Here is a 23205-nt window from a genome sequence, read left to right on the forward strand (position 1 = left end):
GGGGTGGGGGTGGTGTGGTGTGTGTGTGTGTCAGGAGGAAAGAAAAAAAAGAGAAATAAAACCTGCCAAATGGCTGCACTTTTCTAACAAGATACAAGTGATACCTGTCTTTATCCAAAGCTGACCACAGTTAAGAATTAAAAGCTGTAAAGATAGATACTGGACAAGTGAAATTACCTTCTTACTAAAAAGTCATGGGGAAAAGCATAGGAAGACTATAATTTAAAACCCAACAGGCTGTTAATCTGTACTCTAATGACATACCTTGGTGTGATCAAGATGAATGGAGTACTATTCACAAATAGAATTAAATGAAAAAATGTAAAGAGAGAATATTAATTACAGATCAATAAAATATTACAAAAATAAATAAATAATACCAGAAAAAGGCAAATATAAAGGAAAAGAGATGGAATGAAAATTAAACATGGGAAAATGTTTTCCCTGTGGTGTCAAAATATGGAATCACATAAAAAGCAAAGTTTTCCCTATTCATACAAGCATTTAAAAGCACTAGTTCTTTAGAGTCAAAAGAGTGACCCACAGGGAGGGAGAGGAATTGCATTAATTAATTACAGTTAGTTTTTCACCAGAGAACTGTGTGCATATTGACACTCAGTACAAGGCTCCAACATCTCTGACACACAGCGTCTATTGAAGATTTACTTGTTACATTTAGAAACAAACCTTGGTCTACAAACGTCTTACTGATGTTTTTGTTTCCCACTGCTATTTGCCAAGATACTTCTCTTCAGCAAAATACAGTGGTTTTTATTATTATTATTATTGTATCAATGTCTAACTACATCCTGTTTAATTTCTGCCATCTCACTACATTAATCAGAGCGGTTTAGTTATAACTGGTAGCAATATAATTTGTGAGAGATTTCCACATGCCAAAACCACGTTCTGCTACTTGGTTGCTAATGTCTAAATTACCTGGCAATTAAAAACAACCTGCATGATTGCACTAACACTTGATTTGCATTTATTTATTACTGGAGACATGTTATGGGAGATTTTGTGTTTGGGTGTTGTTCATAAAGATACCTTACCTCGGAAAATCACAAATGTTATTTTCATACCTTTTTTCTTGGCATTACTCAGCTATAGAAAATAAAGACAAACACTTTTTTTTTTTTTAACTGTAAAATACAAATGCAACAGTCTGCAGGCTTTACTTTGTCAGTCTGTTTTGCTAATGTATGACTGTCAGTTCAGCTTTAGTTTATTACTTTTACATAGGTGTTACACATCTATGTCACTGTATATCTCTGTTTCAAATATAAAATAAACCAACTTTTAATTATCACTTATTTTCACACCGTGTTACCCTCCCCACGGAGCAAGAAAGTGAAATAGAATCCTCCTATGGCATCAAATTAACATTTTGTATCTCTTCTATTATGCAACACAATAAATTCACTGCAGCACTCTTAAATCAAATGGTTCCATCATATACATATTAGTATAATTTATAGATAATGTATTTAAGCATTTCCATCCTTGATCAGTAAAAATCTGTTCTTTCATTCTATCTTGTATAGCATGATAGAACTTTAGTAAACTAGCCACTGTATTTATTTTTCAAAGCACCTAGTACATAATGAAACTTTGTTTTTCTGTAAGACTCTCAGTGAGTCTGAAAAGACGACTTGGTCTTTTCATTACCATGTTGAACTTCAATCAACGTCTGTTTAATTATCAGTCTGAATGCTCTTTATTTTTCTCTTAGGAGTGACATCCTTCCCTCATCTTTAGGGATGTTTCCCCAAACATCTGGTCTCTGCAACGATCCTCTCTTATAAGAATGCTCTTGGTGGTCACTATACAAATTTCAGCAAATAGTTGTAAGGACAAGATTTTTTTTTACAAGGACGTAGACACGGTCCGTGGACCATGTAATGCATTTTTTAATTCATAGCATGATATACATTCAGTTTTCTCTTTAAGTATGACTATATGACTATATTTTACTTGTTTCAGAAGCCAGAATATCAGAGGTCACTATGTTGTCTGCCAGTTATTGTGACCTGCTGGATTCCAGTCAATTAGTACCAGAGATGAAAGACTCTGGGTGGCCAAGCACTTGTCTAACAGCCAAATATTTATCAAAGGACAAAAGATTAATTAAATACACAAAGTCAAAGTGCCTCAATTACAACAGAGCTATAAAACATCACTTAATTATGTGCTGTATGGTCAAATATCACCATTTTTATACCTTCTATCTGATTACAAGCTTTATGTTTTCAGTGTCCCTTTAAATCAAACTCCTCGAAGTAAAAGGGAATATGAAAGGAAATAGCTTTCTCCCAGTTCTCTAAAGGATAGACAAGCATTCAAATCTTTTAAAGCACAGGTGACACCTTTCATTGGCCAATTTGATTCATTATTCAGCCTAAACCCACTGTTCTCCAACTGCAACAAGAATAGGAGCAAATCTACAAATAATTAAATTTCTGACTACAAATCCTAAGAGCTAACTAATAATGCTCACTAAAAAATAATGGAAACATAACTAGACAAAGAACAACACTGTTTGACTATATGCCTGGCTTCTGATACGCAGCAAAGCTGTATCTTAAGGATCTCCATAAGCATAATAGAAACATAAGCAGAATAGTAGAGCTCGCAGAAAATGCTGACATTAGATAAGAGTAGGATTAACAGAATTTATGTTGAATCCTGGTGGTCAAGGCTGCTACTGCCAGATGCAGGTGAAAAATCAGATGAATAACTTAATCCTGGTACCAGCACACTCAGATTCAAAGGCCCATAACTCTTAGTGCTATGGGTTTAGCACGCCTGAAATTTTATAATCCCAAGGTGAAAAAATTAACAAATATAAGGACATAAAGGAATATTATGCCAGTTGAATCCAAGATATGTACATTTTCCACAGATACATTCATCAGCATCTTTCCTACCTCTTCTGGGAATCCCAAAATTCATCTTAATGCTAGATTAACTTAGGTTAATAAATAATTAAACAGTTTGGGATTTATAGTTTAATTTAATTAGCTACCCATTTGTTTAGTCATTATGTAGTTTGTAATTTTCAACATAAATTTGAACATCGTAACTCCTCCCTCTTGAAACATCAAAGCAGTATATAAACTTTAGTGCCTGAACAACAAAATTGCTATAAAAATTCTCTTCAACAAAGCTCTATATGAAGTTCATGGAGTGATATATTTATTCACACTAAAAGCTATAGAAAATCTGGAGGAAAGACAGGTTCAAGTTAAAATATGTATCTACACCCTCTTCTCTGCTTTAGAACTAACATTGAAGGTCATTCAAATCTTACTTCTCTGTACTTTGATCTCGTGATTACCATACTTCATAAGTGATGGGATATACCATCAAGCTAATACAAAGTTTCCTACGGTGAAGTTTTCACATATACTATCACAGATCTTTATTACAGAAACAATCATTTTTGTTTACAGGTAAGCTTTGTCTGATTTGCTTTTCTACAGTTACTGAGTCTTCTCATAAATTAATAGTAGCATATTACTGCATAAACATAAAAATGTGTCATTTAGTCCAATCCTCTGAAGAGCTTTCATGACAAAGACTAGATCCTTGCTTCAGTTACATCTGGAATATTTTAGGATGGCAAGGGCCCCTTTTTTTTTTTTTTTTTTTATTCAGCTTCCTGAAATATTCATTATATTCATTAGAGAAAGGACAATGGAGAAATGATAATTAAATTGGGCTTATTCTTAGAACGCACAAGCCTACCTATTTTTATATATTCATTTATTTAATCAGGGGATGGAGGGAAACTTACACAAAAGGGTTTTTGTTTTTTCTTTATAGCTACCCTAATATTTAATTAAAAGGCTAAGTCTTGATCCTATTTTACACTTTAAATAATGCAAATAAAAGGAAGTGTAGAACACAGTATACACCTACTTCTTAGCAGACTTGCCCAGCAAATCATACATATTCATGACAGAAGCCTTCTACAGGTCTTTTATTCCCAGACAGACATGGCCTACATATTCAGTCTGAAAGATGTCTTGAGAGATGGACATGTACAGCACACCATTTACTGACTACTGCTTCTTAGCAAGTTTTGTGTTATAACAAATCTCTTGGATGGAAAGAGGAACAGCGAAGGCGAAAAAGGAAGAGGTTTGGGGAAAACAGATAATGAAGAGATGGTCCTGGGGAAGAGAAAATGCTACCCTAGCTTAGCCAAGGGAAGATTTTACTGTTGAGAGCACAATTTCTGATTCCAGATGTGACTAATAAATCAATGAATAGAAAAATAAAACCAAAATATAAGAAGCATCTCTGCCAAGATACCTGATTAGCTATAATGCAAAGACATTGTAGGCAGTTGCTAATTCCTCCTTAGACCTTCATGCCTAATAAAAAAATGTCCTTGGCATAATTAGAACAGACAATAATTCAAACTTTCCCAGAGTAGCTATAAATAACTACTTACCAGAATATAGAATAGACTATATTTATTTAATTAATATCTGTTAATTACTGCATAGAATTTAGACTAATGCGTTGGGAGTAACATCCTGACACTGTAATTGACTTGAGTATTTGCACACAATATTCTACGTGTCTTCAAAGGCTCTAGTTGTTAAAAACACCACTGAAGCTTTCTAGTCTCTTATTCATGAATCATTTTAATTACTGTCTTCGATATCAGTTAATACCTTACGCTTTGCATTTTTTCCATTACTGCAAGCAATAATGTGTGATTACATTCTATTCTTTTCTGTGCTTTCTCAGCAAGGAATCCTGCTATGCTTAGTCACAACGTGTAATACGAAATAACATTACACACAAATCACTATTGTCATTTTCTAAATAGATACTTTCTCTCATTTCAGTACAATAGGTCTTTAATGTGATAAATGTTCTAGATTTTTAGTCTTTCATGCACTTCCAGATTTCCAGCAGTCCATGTTGTAAAGGACTTGGAAGTACGTTTATACTATTTTAAGAAAATATACAATATCCTGCCACTTGTACCTGAAGCAAGTATTTAACTGGTGACTGATGAAGTGTCAACTGGAACCAAGTCCACTGAAGATCTGGACCATTCATCTCAGGTAGCAATCCACACTTTGCAATATGATGCTCATAGAACATCCTCAGCAACACATTATCTTTCAGATTCTTGGGAACCAGGCCTCCCAACTCTCGCAAACACTGGCTTATACAGCTATAAAAAAGCAGATGGTATTCAGGTGATTCTTTCTTAGATCTAAAAAACCAACTTTAGCTGCAACTGAATTTTTTCCCCTCATACAGAAACAGTACTCTTGACAATTATTGCTATAAACAAGCTGAACAGGGCTTTTACAATCTGAGATACTAGAGAATAAATTATTACAAAGAAAAGCCTCAGAGAAAGGATTAAGGATTCCATTTCCAGTCCTGATTTTTTTATTAAGCACTTAACTGATTACAAAAGCTGAGTGATCAAGCAAAGACAACATAAAGGGATTAAATTATTTTTTTTTTACTTGCTTCCAGAGCTTTGGTCCCCTTAAAATAGCACACAATCCAATTCCACAAACTTTTCTTTTTTTTTTTTAGCTTGGAAAGGCCATGCAACACTACCATAGTGAGCTGAAGAAGGACAGGTTAGGGAAATCATCAGCAGAGAAGTAGATGATTTCAGTATCTCCTCTGCTGTTCCCATTTCACAAGAGAGACAAAGTATGAAGATGTAATTTCAACATTCCAATTTTGGTTTATCTTAGTCCTTTCCAAGCTCAACTGTATGCTTCACCACTTCAGTAATAAACTCTTCCTTTCAGCTAATTCTGGACAATTCAAATGTTTCCAGATATTAATGATCCACTATTCCTATGTGGCTCCCAGTAGTATTTAAAACATATGGTTTCTTGAGTAAATTTCAAATATGTATCCTGGTTGGGAGGTTAATTAAACTATGATTCTGTTTTTCCAGTTGTAAAGGTCAGAATCCAGATTTAATCTACAATGAAATGAAATTAACCTTTTGCATTCAAAGAGAATAGATGTGCTAAAACTACTGAACTGTCACACAGCCAAGCACTACAGTACATAACTCAGCTTACTCGCCCACATTAGAGACAGAGGAGGGAAGATAAGCACAAACTGACAGAACTTCTGAATCTGGTGCCAATTAGCAGGATGAGGAATATTCTCATACTTTGAAATTCATACTCTTGATTAGATGGAGAAATTTTACTGGTAATAAAAGATGAAAATATCATCCCCAATAACAAAAGCTTTGATATGATTTCACTTTTAAAATCAGCGCACACATAGTCTAGTTGGAAAGGACAGTAAAAGTCCCCTCCCCTTCCTAGCGTATTGAAAGGACAGTCACAACTACAGTCACTGTGAACATGAACAGTTCAGCCATCCAAATTCTCTCAGCCTGCACTACTCATAGATAATACAAAGTGAGATCACTTTCTTCCCTACATTATGCTTCCCATGGAAATAGGATTAAAATGTGCTCAGAAGGCCTGGATAAAAGACAGAAGATTAAGTGTTACACAAATAAAATACGTTAAGCCTCTGTGATGTAAAGTATCTATAAGGCAAATTATAACAGCTCCTTATATAAGGAGATGTATGTGGGAGAGGAGTCGTGTAAATGCCCCAGCTCTCCTTCGTACAGCTGACAACATTATATCCCTGGAGCCACTCTCTCACTATGATATTTTCTTGTGGTGCAAGTAATTGGCCTCTGCAATTAACTGGAAGGAAGAGGTAGCACAGCTGGATTTTCTTCCCTTCTCAAGCCTGTATATGAGCTGCTTAGTAAGAATCTCCACAATGTAAGAAGAGAAAAATTGAAATTAGCTCATAACTGCAGAAACATTAGGGGGACTTTTCAGTTTAAAAACCTTAAGAGTCTTGCTGTCAGTCCCTCAGTTCTCTCATTGCAAAAATCAGCACCAGCCACAGGAGCTAAAGGATGCAAGGAAGAGAACCTCATCCTGTCTCTGACATGCTCAGTCAGTAACAAGAATCTATTCTTTCACTTTAAACATAAAAAGAAAATATACTTTTACACCACTTAAATCACTTCTGCATTTCACTGCAAGCTAAATTCCTGCTCTGTGCCACAGCACATGCAGCTTCTTTGACTTCATATTTATATTAGCTCTTCAGTTCAGTTTTACAGTGCACTTCTCCAAGGGCTAAAATTGGTACGTGCTCTTCCATGGTACTGAGAAAACATGACATGAAACAGGAGCAGTGAAAAGCTGTATGCCTCTTACATGTACTTACTGGAATCTGAGAGTAGATGTTGGCATAACAGTAACATCCCTTGTATCCAAAAAGAAATTTGTTGTAATCCCTGTAGTTTATTTAGTTATTTACTACAGTCAAACATTCACCCAATAATCCAACAAGGTTCTCCCTTTACCAGCAGAATCAGGCATCTGAGTCATGCACTGATGTCCATGGCAACAAGCTTGTATATTTGGCAGCTAAAAAAATCTGGTAAATTAAGGGTAGTTTCCTTTCCTCTTTTACTCTCACAAACTTTAAAAAGCATAAAAACGACATAATGAGAAATATAATAAACGGCTTATGATATTTTTCATGATGGAAATGACACAAACCAGAACCACCACAAAAAGGCAGCATTTTTTAGAGTTATTTATTTCAATGAAAGAATTATGACAAGAATCATGCCTGTCAAACAAACACTAGCTGGTGAATCTCTAGTTTACTAAGTATGCATTTGCAATGTATTGTAAACTGCCATCTCTGCTGTAACAACCACTGTATAGAAAATCCACTATATAGTATTTTGCATACTTAGGGTAGCCAAAAGAAAAAGAAAAAAAAAAGCAGCACTTTCCTCCCAAAGGTTCTTTGTCTTTGCCACACCTTTGCAAATTCATCTTGGCCACCATGAAAAATTATTTTGTTACTAAGCACTGACCATCTGTCTTCTTTTCCTCTATTATGGCTATAAACCTCCTGTGAGGCAGTTTATCAATTAAGCTAATCAAGACAAGAAAAATTCCTTTCTGAGGACTTTCTTTTTATTTAGCTGACAGAACAATTGTTGAGCAATGGATGACCTACTCAGGTCAGACTGTCTCTGCAGCACTTCATATTCTGTTTAGCACTGACAAGTCAAATTCAGATATAACAAGTATTATCGACCTAGACTGTACATATGTCTACTCAAAAATTAAGAGAAATTAACAGTAATATTAATCCCAATGAAAATGACTGAGATTCATCTATAACCGTTCAGAGCAAATTCTTCAAGGTGAAGTTGTGCATCTTGGCTCAAGCAGCAGCTAGACAAGATGTTTTTTCTTGCCTTAACGTGTGTGTATTGTTCCAGGCTTCAAAATATGAGACTCTAGGGTAAATTTTCACACTGAATCCAGTTCCCTCTAGTGTTGAAAAAACTGAATGTACTGTTTGAAAGAACTGAATGTCATGAAGAAATTTTACAAAAAGCTGCAGTTGTGTCCATGTGATGAAAATATGAAGAAAAATATGCTCTGGGTGATTATATATGAAAACATATGGGCCAAAATAAAAGAGACAGTGAGGAACAATTTCTCAAAGGCATAAACATTCACAGTAATCCTCTTCTTTCCCCCAAACACATGAAGAGTGAGAAGTCTGCTGGAAAATTTGTATGGTCTCTGCACAAGAAACAACAAAATAAAATATAACCATTCAAACTAGAAGAGGGACAACTGAGTTGAAATATGATAGTCACAAAATCATAACGGAAAATTATCTTCCAGTCTACCAGTACAAGAACAAGAGAGAATCAAATCAAACTAGCTGGCAATAGGTTTAGAACAAAGCAAATACTGTAAGTGGCTAATCTTTAATAAGCACACTAGAAATTTTTGAAAGCTTACAGAGGATCAAGAAGTGACCAAACATACTTGCAGTATGTTCATTCAGGGGGAACACATTAAAGATTACTTCCTGGACAGAAACTCCTTGAACTACAGTTTACTGGATGCTGGGAGATTATTATGGGGATGTAACAGTAAGAGCTCACACTCTTACCTTATCCCTCCCATTGCATTCACTATTAGCTGTTGTCAAGATAGCATAGCGGGCTATGTGGGCTTTTAGTTTGTCTTAATTTAGATCTTCTTACATTAGTAGACATAAGATGGACAATTATAAAACTGAAATTTGTCATTTCAATTACTAAGATGAGGATGAGAACATTTCACACAGTTCAATAGAACTGTTGCACAATATTATGTATGACAGTATTTCACTAAATCCTGGAAGATTATTTCACTAATTCAGTCCTAGAAGACACCTTCGCAAATGTAAAGCAAATTATTTAGCTCCCGCTAACTTAAATAATAGTTCCTGAAAAGTTAGCAGCTCTAAAAACTGTGAGGAGAGAAATTTTTATGTAAATGTGAAAACCTGAAGTATAATAAACCCTTCATGAATTCAGACTGTCCAGAGGTAAAATGAAATCTTGGATGATCTGAAACCTAGCCTGTTAAGTAATCTGTATTTCTGAAAATTCCTGGAGAGTAAAAAGCATCTATGCACAGAAAAAAGTTTAAAGGACTTGAGATTTAGTCCTTTGTCTATAGCTTTGTCCAGACTTTTTCCTCACAGAGTAAATGAAGAGTAAATTAAACAGCAAGTCTTTACTTCTGCTGAATAACATTTTTAAAAATTATTACCATTTATAAGGAAACTAAATTCAGTGATTTACAATAGCTGTGCAAAAATCCCCATATCCTTTGTAAATGTGTTACAAATACCACATAATGTAACGGGTTATCCTTGATTATAATTTTAGTATGAAGTTAGTTGGCCAACTGGTCCTTAAAGGAAAAAAATGAGCTAGAGATCATCTTTAGTAACAGACTAGTTAGTCTTCTGACATTTAGATTAGCCTTCCATTTATTCCAAACATCGCTTTCAGAAGTTTATTTTCTTCCCTTTAAATCATCATGCATGCTCTTACAAAAGCTGCTTCACCTCTGACAGTATAATCCCACTACTTAGTTTAGTGCTTGGTAACAAGATCAAATACAGATTAGTAGAAGAGAATGCATGATAAAGCATAAGAGATTTGATAAACTAGAAATAAGTCAAAGGTTCTCATAAACAAACATATTCTAGGCATTCTGACCGAGATGGATACCTGACTGCCCACACATCCCTGTTTAACCTACTGCTTGCTTAAATTGGTAGGAGAAATCTACAGAATGCTCTGTATCAATTTCTTAGAAAATAAAAACACAGGGTCATGCAGGTTTTCAAACATGCAGATATATGATATTTTAATCTTTATTTAGAATAACATTTTTAAATTTAAAAATATTTTAACATTTAAACAAAAATATTTTTAATTTAAAAAAATAACAACAGCGTCATGCCAGCATACTTGTATTAAACCAGTGGCAAAAAAAATGGGATAGCATCTGAGCATCCTTGTGACACTTCATACTTTTATCAAGTTTCAAAGCTACGATTTCTGTACATTCTGCTTAAGGTATCACTTTACACAGCATATTCTTGCTCTTTACAAAGCAAACTTAAAACTATCGGGGATGCAAAGTAGCAGACAACAGACTTTTTCACTCTGAGGTACCAAATCCAGAAACTAAATCCCCAGATGTTACCCTAAATTCACAGTGTACACAAGCAGGCAAAGATTTTTATAGCAGTAGGCCTTATTCTGCAAGCCACTCAAGGAATATCAAGGAATATCTACATCTTTAAGCGGATTTTATAACATTTATTTAATAGGAGATATATAAAGAATAACATCTTTTCAAACATTCCTGTGATTACAATGCAGAAGTTTGTCAGCAGAAACTAGCATAAACACATATATACCAACACACAAACATGTACACACTGACTGCATTTACTAACAGAGATGGCTGAGATTTTTTTACATTTTTGTTTAGTTGATATTCCTTGAAAGAAAGCCATTTCATACCCATTAGGGTTTGAAGAAAACTTCCTTTGGAAAGGGTTCCTACTCACATAACAAGAGAGGGTAGTCAGTGGAACTAGCTTATCCAACTGTGAGATCTGGACACTACTCCCTGTTCATTTAAATATCTCAATTTTATAAAAACACCTTCGATGAAGAATTATCACACAGTTAAGCAGAAACCTAGAAAGACTTGAAGATTGCCAGATACATTTTGCGAGATGAAGCCAGATGCTAAACAGTGATTTGGGAATATAATTTAACATGATGACAACAAAAAGAGAGAGAGGAAGAAAAAAGGAGTTTTGCCATGCATGTTTCACATTCTGTGACTCCTGAGAACAATAATTCTGAAAACCCTGATGAGTAGATTAGTGCTATAACAGGTCATTAGACACTACACTGAGAATTGTACAGGAAACTTGAAGAACTAAATGAACAAGCAATAAATAAGAACAACATAAAATAGAAAAGGTAGCTGATCTGTTGTATAGACTTAACAGTCAATTCACAGCCCCACAAGCCCCTAACACCAAAAGAAACTTCAAGGAAACATTTAAAGAAGGATACACAGGCTCAGTGGCTTTGGGGAAAGAGAGGGAACTATCAAAAATACAGACATTTATTATTTCTTACCAGTATATTGCCCCTAAGTTTGGTTTTGTTTGGGGGAAAGAAGGGGAAGAATATTTACTCCACATAAGGCAAGGATAGACCTTCACATTTCGATACTGGCAAAATGATAATTCAGTCCATCCATGAAATCAAGCACTCCGTACAGTGCATCACACTTGTTCTTCTGGAAACTGAATTATACCCTGTTAGTCAACTTACCCCTTCTGGAACTCTAAATTTTTCTGTTCTTCCCACTGGAAGAGCATTGTTATTCAGATCATGACAGAAAATACTGCACTGTGAGAAAGTTATAATACTCCTAAACAACTTTGCTATGCTATTCGGTATGTGTACAGTCTTCCCCCACTTCTGAAGTAATATATCTTTATCGCTCCTTGAACTGAACTGCTATTTCCAATTTTGTTACTTCCCCCCCTCCCCCGCCCCGGGCCTTAAAGATTAGGCTTAAGCCTCAAGATTCAACCTAAATCCTTTTGAGTCATAATTTTTGAAATGTGGTCAAAATATATAAAGTACGCTAGCTATTTTGTCTAGGGTTTACTACTGATTTACATGGTCTCATTGCAGTATTATTTACTCTCACATTTATCTATTCTAACACTTATAGCTTCACTAAATACAGGGGTTTTTTTATTCTGAGAAAGATGTCCCTGAGGAGTTCATAACAGCACACTGTCCATTTTTCTGCAAGAGTTAATTGTGGATGCTGTGAAGCCTCTTTTAAATTACCATATCTAACTTACAGTATTTTCACCAGTAAAAAACTAAACAAAACCTAACTGGATTTGCTCCATCAGTTTTACTTTTTCTATCAGGTAACATTGAAGCTGAGTTCAGTAAGGAGCTTCAATCTCTTCTATGCAAAGCAACTAATTTCTAGATGAAAACTTTACTTCTTTACTTACCTGAACCCTTCCTTCTTTTCAAGATTAAAACTTTAATTGCTATTCTTATTAAATGACACATTTGTTTTAGCACAGTTTTTTTGTGTAAGGCAATTTTTATTAATCACAGATCTTCAATAACAGGTTTCTTCAAAATCCTCCTCTTAAATGACACTAAGAGAGAAATGCTTTCAGAAAAGCATGAGGAAAATGTTATCACTGTTGTGCTAGGCACTGATGAGATCACATCTAGAATAGCATGTACAACAACAGACACAGAAGAAAGAATAATTGAAACTGGAACATGGGCAGAAAGGCCAGTAGAATCCTTGGAGAAATGGAAAGCCTTCTTTCTAAGAAAGGCTTAAAGACTTTGACTGGTTTAGATTAGAAAAATGATGGCCAAGATGAGATATCTGCTATGTATATACTTCTGCATCAGACAGCTAGTGATGGGAAAACTTAAGATAAACTACAGTTTGTACAAAATAAATGTGTATAAAATATCCACAGAGTAAGTTTAGGCTAGGCATAGATGATTTGTAATTGTGAGAAAAACAACTTTCCAGGAAAAGGAGAAAAAAACGTAACTGACAATAAGTTAAAGAATAACAGGAAAATTATAACAGCGAGTGACTGGACTCAATGTGGAGTAAGTCCTCTCTAGACATGTATTTTATTTTGGAAAGAATTTTTGTAGTATTCGTTAGAGAGAGTAACTCATTTTCACCAAAACTATTGCTTAGTAGGAAAAACATTTTTCTTCAAACAGCCGCCTTCCAATGATAATATGATTTTTTTAAAGATTTTGATGTATTAATGCCAACAAAATGAAAACGTTGGTTTCAAACTTGGCCAACACCTACAATAATGAATTGCCTGAACAATACTTCCAATGAAAAAAATTCCCAAGCCTCAGTTTTGAAATTCCGATGAAGCATAAAACGGCACAGGCACATTATTGCCATCTGCACTTAAGCAACTCTATAAAGTATGCCCTCTCAGACCTCAGACTATGTATATTGACGGCTGATTAAAGATTTTGTAGGATGTAACATGCAAAATGCAGTATAAGTAAGGCAGTCATAGCAACTAACAAGAATATCAAAAACTTGTTTTGAGGTTCCCCTGTTTCAAAGACAAAAGCTCAGTTTTCAGCTGAAAGCATAGATATGTTTTCTTGCTAAATTGCACAAAAGACCTCAGTTTTCAGCAAGAAAAAACACATCTTTTATCACCAGATATTTTGACAAGAATATTCTTCAGGAACATGATACAAAATTGCATATTGTATCCAAGATGTAAATCTAATACTAAATCAAACCTGAGATTAATAGTTGTTTTGGTTTTTTTTGCTTTGTTTTTGTTTGTTTGTTTGTTTGTTTTATAATTTATTATTTCCTGTACACTGAATAATACCTTAGTATGGGGAGAAGTTATCCCTTTCCTTAGTTAGCCATCTTCAAAACAATTAACACATCATTTGCATTATTCTTGACTCCATAGATACTCCAGTTTTCAAAACCACTCAAGGACTTTACTAGTCACAGAAAGGATTTGGGTTTTTCTAATCTGGCATTTCTCTTCGCTCATGTAAAGACTATTTCCACTTGCCGTTACTTTTTCTTTCGCAAACACAGTTTGAGTTTTTCATCTTGCCTTTCTTACACCAAACACTGCAACAGAACTGAGCTTCAAAACTGTGTGTATGAATATTCACTCTAACGCAAATTTTGATTTTATCTGCTTTAGCTAGGATTACATCCAGGAGTGATCATCCTTCCTAAACATCCTAGAAAATAATTTTTAATATTTGAATATACAAAATATATGCAAAAACTCTGGAATATTGCCCAATACAGAAGTCAGTATTGGCATCAAGTAAAAATCTAATCTAAAAGCATCATATCAGTCACGTGTCTTCTGAAAACGAAACCAGCATCATACAAATTGAACTTTTACCAATCTACTTTCAGGTGGGAGCCCTGCTAGACACACACACACATGAGATGCAGTGCAGAACCACAGTGTCTCAACCGTGGCATCTCACTGATTCTAGGATCACAGGCACCACAGCAGAAAGACCCACACAGTTGTAGTAAATGAGGCAAGGTCAGTGAGACCCAAGCATAGAGAGTTTTTTATATCAGAATAGTACATGGACCCTGGCTACCTGAGGCAGGGATTGCTCACTGGCTTTTAGTATTTCTTTTATGCGGAAACAGCTGCTTAAGTTTCATTCAGAGCACTTCAGTTTGCTTGTGCGCACCATTCCACAAGCAAACTAAATGTATCTGTACTTCTCCAGCATCTGCTGGTCTCTAAAGATGGTAATTCACTTGAGAGGATTCAGAGAGATATTTAGCAGGTTCTCAAATATTCTTTAATTATGTTATACTGTTGGCATATGTAAATTAAATTAATCTGGTATTTATTGCCTTGTGAAGTCATTTTCTGTTAAATTTTTAAACTAATTGCTAGCATTTGTAATAAACATATATTTTCCATGTTTTATTTAGAATAATTTAATATATAAATATTATATTAATAAATAAGATTAATTATATAAATTAATATAATAATAATTTCATACAGATAAATATTTACATTCAAAATATTCCCTATGGCAACAAAGCATTATTCTGTTATGACATGATATTGCACCTTGCAAGATGTTTCAAATAAAATTTTATAACACTATGAATCCTTGATTCCCCTCTTCTTTTGAAAGTGACAGTTAATTCTGTTATTCAGATCTTATTCTAAGAAGTTAATATCAAAAGGTATAAAAAATAAACTAAATTCTGGCTTGCTCATTTTTAAATACCACCAGTTTGAGCAAATATGACAAACTGGACTGACTCTTCATTGTTTGTAGTGAATTTTACATCTTGGGATTATAAAACTTTGAAGAAGCACTATTTTCAATTCCATCTATGGGAGAAACTAGGCAGTAAAAAGCCTGTAAGGGAGACTTCACTTGACAACATTCATCCATTAATAAAAGGATGTGTTTTATTCACAGGAAAAGGTTTTTTCTCCCCCTGCCGCATTTCCTGCACAGATAATTCCACAACTGTCAGTTCAGTTGACATGAAATTATAGACAACACAAACTATTCCAAGATCTATACCACTTTCACAATCTTATTGCCTAGGATTCATTTATATACAAATTTTTAAAATGTTTCAAACACCAATATACATCTGTTTTGATTTTTGTCACTGCACGCATTCCATTAGTATGTTATTATAAAACATATCTAGAGTTGAAACCTATACCATAAAACCTGTATCTTAGGATACTGGTGATTATCTAAACTGTTCTCTGTTTATTCTATTTACCCTTGCTAATAGGATATAGCATTGGATTTCTTTGTTTGATGTGGGTGCAATGATAAGCACTCGATTAAAACCAAAACAGAACTCTGTCATACTGTTAGAACTCTGATTTATCCAACCTAAACCAGAAATTAAGCGAGAAACACACTTAACTTGTGACAGCAAGGCAGTGTTATAACCAGGAAAGTAAATTTCACCTTGCAAATCAAACTATGCCCAGTGGCCTATGCGTCACAGCACTCCTTTAACATAGAAGAATACCATAATTACAGTCTTTGACAAATAACGAGGTTCGGCTAATTTCATGATTTTGACTACCTGCTGCTGACATGAGAAGATGATGACTTTGCAGCATTTGATAAGGGAATATGTTGAAGAAAACAATGCCTTAGTCTTCTGTAAATGAAGGACACCCAGCAAGGCTGCAGGACAACAGGCAGCACCTGGAAGGAACATGTTCTGGTTTGATCATACGTCTTCACTTGGTTATCAATGTACAGGCAGGGAGAAAACATATTTTCATCTTTTTTAAGAGAATCTTGGTTACACGTCTGCAACACTGGGACCAGCTCCACTGACATGTTCTGCCTTGTTGCGATGCAGATTGCAATGCAGGACACGTGAAGATTTGTACATTTGTGTATTATCTCCACTCTATGCTCAGCGTTCTGCTTACTGTTATCAACCAAATGCAATGGTGTCACTGGTGGTTCATTCAGACTTGATTTACAATAGAAAAAAATAACATCTAAAATTCCCATTCAATTTGGTAACAACATCAGAAGCTTTAATGCAAATCTACACATTCAGTGTAAAGCCTCAGCTTGAATGATCTGAATTGCCTATCATTTCAGTTTCATTTATTTCACTAGCAAATTGAATCCTGCTATGTGGGCATGACTATATAGCCATCTAATTGTAATGAAGTCATTGTAATACTGGAAATACAAGAATTAATAGGAAGTGCCTGATGATATGCTCATGCTCCTAGTGAATGCTACCACCAGTGCTCATTACAAGTCCTGTGACAGCCTATTGTCAGAAGCCTGGAAATAAGCATGCCCTGAAAACTCTCAGATCTATTTTTAAGTCAACATCTGTTTAAGAAAAAAAAATAGCAACCCTGCACATACCCTAACTGATAGCCAAACAGCCTGGGTATGCTTAGAGCTACTAAATTAAAAGTAATAATTTTACAAGTTGATTTTTAATGTTAGTTCACCTTTTTTGTGAAAAGCTCATTTTGCTCTTTTAAAAATTCCATGTACTTGCATCACCCTGCAAATTCCTGTGCTTGAACGAGCTTAAAAAAGTAGGGAGTAATATGGCTAAATTATTCATTTTTTTTATGGATAAATTTGGGAACACAGATGCTCTTGCTGGTGCCATGGGAGATTCCCGTGAGTTGTATGCAAAGTAAAATTTGTATCTCAGATTATTTTCAAATAATTGAGTCTTAGAAAACGGAAATGCTAAAGTAAATTATAAAGGAAAAGTTTAGTTATGGTGTTATTTTTAAATTACTAAATTATTACATGACCTTAAATAGAAGGTATCTGATCATACAGCTGGAAGTAGCTTTACTTATTCTGTAGTGTTGACATTTTCATATACACAAACTAACAAGTATATATGTTCATATTTAGCAATTTAACAGTAACTCAATGTGGGGTTTTTTTAATTCATTCAATTACTGGAATTAATAGTTTTTTATAGTCTAATATCTTACTGCATACCTGAAAAAAATCAGTATTATGGTTAACCAGAACCTTGACATCTCAACTTGGAATTGATGAAATCTAACATACTTCAGCATAGTATGCACACAAGAAATTATTAAAAAAGTATAAAAAACTTACAGTTCATTGCCAACTGTAAATTATTAACTACATAACTAGTTGGAAATGCTGCATTTATACGTCCTAATGCTTATGTGACAGAGAACAGCAAAAAGCATATTTAACATTCCTCTTAATATATAAAGCCCCAAGCTATTTCTAAAGCAGGCTGAATGTTTCAAATATGTTTGAAAATTCTCTTACAAAAGGCAAGCATCTCATTTCTAAAGATATATATTCCCACTTAGAAATCTTACTTTAAAATACTCTGAGGCTACTAATACTAAAAAGATACAGTTAAATGTTTACACAGAAGGCATAAATAAAAAACGTGCTTCTAAATGCAAGTATACTAAAGGACTGCACAATTAAGAAGAGGCACAAAAAAATAACATAAAATATGGAATCATACAGAAACTCTGCCCTCTGACTGTATATTCATTGCTCGTGCACTTCTAGCCAAAAAAATAATCATCATGTCTCCAAGTGATGGATAAAGAAGTTAAAGAGTGTAAACTAAACAGGTCACCTGCAGTCCTAGCTTCAGGACTAGTCTGACAATACTCTCTGCTGTTTTCCCATACAGCCTGCATTCAGTCCTTTCCCCCTCCACAGCTGCATGTCTTGATCTCCACCCTCTTAGCTTTTCATCACATTAAAATCATATCAAAAATTTTAATTGTTATTTCCCAGTGAGAGAGCTTCCAATGGCAGTATGTGACTCCAGTAAAGCCTTTGAACATAAAGCCTTTTCTACCTTTGTATGATAATACAGCTGTCTGCATTATTCATGAAGACAGATGAAAGACTACTTCCTATGTAAACACGTCAGGCAGAAAAATATCTACTTTGAAATGAAACTGAGGGTAAGATTGAGATCAGACTTCGGGAGTTAATGCAGGAAACCAAATTTCTAGCAAGTGTTACAGTGCTTAGATATTGCAGAGGGTCTGCATAAATTATGGACCAAATTCTGCCCCATACCAAAATCAAAATTTGACTTTTAGATAAATGTACCGTGCAATTCAAAAATTCTAGTACACTGTAGAAGTTATATAATGCTGAGGCATTCAAAAATCATTGAATTGATGAGGCACATCAATTACTCTTGAAACATGTATGACCGTTCTGCGCTACAGAAACAAGCAAGCTTGTTTTAGCAATGCTTTTCCTAAAAATTCACATCCACATTTGGAAATCATGGAAGATCTGTCTTCGGGTAGAAACATGAACCTTTTAATTTCACATTTGCTTATGCCTGATGAGAGAAACTCTACTACCAAGTACCTGAAGAACTAACCTTAGTACAAAATTATGAACTTCTTTCTATATTCATTCAGAGAAAGCTTTTCAAGTTGTACTGGAGAACAACCGACTCCTCCAGAGAGTCTGCCCTGATTCCAAGAACATTTCTGCCTAAATACCCTCAATAAAAAAATCTTTGAGATTACATTTTAATCTGAAACCATCCCCCAGACACATTCAGTACTTTCACATTAAAAGCAAAAAAAAAAAATCCTTTTTGATACCTCTACTAAAGTCAGCAAATTTTATTTACACTGAAATTCCAGTCCCTTCCTCAAACTTCTCAAGCATCAAGTCAGCAGCCCAGGAAAAGCTACTGTTCTTTTCTAACCTTGCAAACAATCATGGAAACAGCACAAGAGCAACTTCTATGACGCTGGAAGTTGAACACGTGTGCCTGGATGGGAATCCTGGATGAATATTCTGAGTGCTAATCGTGATATCCTGGCCTCTCACCCCTGAAGTGACTAGGCACAGGACCTAGACTGCAGATAACGGTGGGATCTGCCAAACTGGGACTGTTAATGCTGCCTTCTACTCTTCCATTTAACTGAATTTTCAGCACCTGTGAACATGCTGACAGGTTTCCTCCTGCTCTGGTTATGTGGGAATCCACTGCGGGGAAACCTGAAGTTAGGAGTAGCACTGTCTTTGATACGCTTTTGAAAGTATTTCATATATTCTTTAGACTTATGACAAGAACAGGTGTTTTAAAGCACCTAGTTTAATTTCTTTAATTGTGACTGTCAAAAGGTTGAGAAGGCATAACCTTAGAGATGTATCAGTAAGTGATAATGAGTCACACAGTAGCCTCAAAATTGTTCAGAAACAGCAAATACATGCTGGGCCTTCAATGGACTCTTCCAACTTTTTAACCTGGACTGTGAGAGAGGCATAAAGGGCACTCTTTCTAAAGCATCCATATCACATTTGATAATTTGTTTCAATATGCATATTAGTAAGAGCCTAGGGATTTCATTAATAACAACAAGCAGTAGTTCTTCACACAATCAAGTAATTAAACATTGAAACTCTGCCAGAGAAACTGATCAAAGTTAAAAGTTAATGTTCAGTGGATTTTAAAAGGCATGCAGCTGGTTAAATTAATGGAAGAAAAGGCATTTATCAAGGGCTGTTAAACACTCTATGTTATCCTGTATGGATGAGGAGAACCTGCGACTCCGTATCTCTTCAGATTTGAGGAGCATGTCACAGAGAGACTGGTATTTGTATTCTTTCTACAAGCATCAGTTTTCTGAAGGAGAGATGACACTGGGCTAGAAGAATCTTTTGGTAAACATCCAAATCATTGGATTTTGGATTAATATGGCTTTGGGAAACTTTTTTTTTTTTTTAAATGTCCATCTTTATGTGGATAGAGATGCAAAACTCTCACATGTTAATTTAATTGTTGCTTTCTCGCTATTCAGTACTTTGACAAATCAGAAAGACAATTCCAAGAGCAGCAAGATTTCAATTTTAGTAGAGTGAATAATATCAAACTCAGTCATGTCACAGCTGCCTTTAACACCAAAAATATGGTTTATGGCTTACTTTAGGCAATACTCAGTCTCATATAAAGACATTCCATTTGTAGCTATAGCAAGAAGCAAACTTAATTTGAATTACAGACATATTTGCATGCTAGGTATTATTGTATAATCTGAAGTGTTTGTGTAAAAGCTATATCCACTACCCAATGTGAGAACAAGAAAATTAATGTTGTAACTGCTGTGTGTCTCAGAATTCCGTGATGAATGGTGAAGTTTCTTGATTTGCATATTCAAAACAATGTACCTGAAAAAGATAAATTAAAAACCACACAAGAGGTTTTTAATCTACTGAAAAAATATAAATGAAATCTTTACATGAAAAGAGCTATCTGTTTTGTAGACCTACATTTTTTGTCCCTTGTTGATCTCTAAACACTGATTAGGCCCAGGTTTGCTTATCTTACAAGACCTGACAAGATCACAGTTCATGGCAGTATAACGATAAAGGATTAATTTCCTTCGTTAATGTGCTCATTGCTACTCGAAGGAGTGAGATAAAAGGAATAGGATAAAGGAATTAAAAAAACAGTGGAATTACTTCAGGTAGGTCCAAATATATTTTGCTTCTCTTATCCCTCAACTCATATGTGCATACATGTTTTAGAGATACACTGCCCACAAATCATGGTTAAGGAATATGCTTATGAATGTGTTTAGTTATCCTACCCAATGAAAAACATGTTTTTAAATAGCACTATAATTAATGCATTTGGGTAGATTTATCATCTCAGCTCTCTGAATATTAATTAGTTTGATTACTGTGCGATCAATCCTCTCACAACCAAGAGGACTACTCAGATAAGAAGGAAAAGAGTTGGGTGCACCGTCAAAATCAGCCATTAATCTTTTATCACTGAACCTTCTACAGTGGAACTTTATACATACTGGTTTTGCCTAAATCTATTCTAATCTGAAATTTAGATGAGATTTTGCAAATCAGAAAAAAAATAATCTTTCTAATGTGTAGTATTTAAGCTTTGATTACAAGTGAGGCTCATTTTAAAATTTATTCCTCTTAAAAACAGCATACCTGTTGGCTGAAGTATATTTAAAATTTATATATAGTTGACAAGGTTAAAGATAAAATAATAGAAAATTGTGTTAAAAATCCTTCTCCCAAAAGACATATATGCTGACATTACTGAGGCTTTGAAATCCGAAAGACCAAATCCTACAATACTTCCCTCCTAACTGAAAAGACCTTTAGAACTGGGGACGACAGATGTGTACACCTGCAAATATATTACACTATGGGAAATGGAAGAAAACAGTAAGGACACTATAGCATATATATGTTTTGAATGTGCTTTTCAAGTTTCAAATGAACTGAAAGGTTCAGGGTTTACTATTTGAAAGGTTTAGGTTTTACTATTTGAAACAAGAACCTAGAACCATCCTGAAAACTTAAAGTCTTAAAATTAACCTGAACTTTTAAGTTGAATTTTAAAAATCTTATCTAAGCAAAGGAACTCAGTAATTGCTGAACCTTCATTTATTAAAAAATAAAGGGAATTCTTACAGGATAAAGAAAATCCCATTTTGTCTACAAAAGGTGGGCCTTAGAGAACACAATATGGATGGATGTTTCCAAGAAAACAAATGGATGTTACCAAGAAAAAACAGCTTCATGACTGTGGAACTTTCATCACAGCAATCTCTTGACAGCATAGGTTTTACTGAGGATTATAAAGCAGTTTTAACTACATTATTTTCATTAATATAACTACCTCAGGCCATCCAAAGCCAGAGGCAGTGGCTGGAAGGCTATTAGAGAACAATAATAAACTTTCTTGAGCCGACGTTATTCACTTTTTTTTTTTTTTTTTTTTTTTTTTTCTTTTTTTCTTCCAGATTCTGTTTTAAAGATAACCTACAGGTCAAATGTATTGGAATACATTCAGTCTTCACTATCAGCTTTCTAAATAATGCATTTAAAAAGATGGCATTTCTTTGTCTTGGACTTCATTTAGTATAAGGGTTAAAGTGGAAAGGAGTGAATGTGTAAACATCGTATTTTTCCATTTCACATAGCTGCTTCCCCTCACACACCCCATTTAGGGAAAAAAGAAACCTGACAAACAACTGAATGGTTTCTGAAATGTTTCTGCATAACTAAAACAAAACCCACAAAACTTTATGATATTTCTGTGTAGCACAAGTTACTGATTCTCTGTTTTCTTATCTCATGTTTTTTATTTATAAAACTTATCTTCTATTTAGAATGTGTAATCAGGCAGAAAAAGCAGAAAACATATATCATGAAATATGACATCAGAGATTTCATAGTTTACAGACCTAATTACAAAGATATTGAAAGAAGTCGAAGCATTAAACCTGAGACCATGATAGTGTGCAGAAAGCCCTAAAAGAAGTGATCAGCTTTCTTGATTAAAAACGTCTACACCACCATTTACAACTTTGCTGTAACACAGATGTTATTTGATAGGTAATCTGTTGCCTTTATTTGAAGAAAAATAAAATGCTGTGCATCAAATTAGACACTACACTGCCTGCAGGGAAAAACAGAAGCTACTAAACTGTATTGCTACGTTCTTAGCAATATTGAATGAAAACAAATATATTGTACTTTATTATTTTAAATAAAGCCACAATGGGAGTTTATCCAGCAGAGTCTACTCCATTTGTCTGGTTTTAAACTGCATCTAATATAAAAATGTATAAATATGCTCAAAA

General features: G+C 34.5%; 1 protein-coding gene across 9 annotated transcripts in view; it reads right to left on the reverse strand.

Annotated features, from left to right (window-relative positions):
• Positions 1 to 23205, reverse strand: part of MARCH1 (membrane associated ring-CH-type finger 1) — a 174104-nt gene that overhangs the window by 62923 nt on the left and 87976 nt on the right. For 3 of the 9 annotated variants that reach the window (XM_026847507.1, XM_026847500.1, XM_026847503.1), the window contains one exon: positions 5008 to 5200. The exons of 5 other annotated variants lie outside the window; for them this stretch is intronic. In XM_026847507.1, the coding sequence (XP_026703308.1) occupies positions 5008 to 5200 (193 nt within the window). Of the gene's footprint in view, positions 1 to 5007; positions 5201 to 7272; positions 7315 to 23205 lie in introns of those variants that run through there. One more of the 9 variants, XM_026847501.1, reaches the window with a different exon arrangement.

This window comes from Athene cunicularia (genome assembly GCF_003259725.1).
Source record: "Athene cunicularia isolate RWA chromosome 4 unlocalized genomic scaffold, athCun1 chr4_part2, whole genome shotgun sequence".
Taxonomy (NCBI): Eukaryota; Metazoa; Chordata; class Aves; order Strigiformes; family Strigidae; genus Athene; species Athene cunicularia.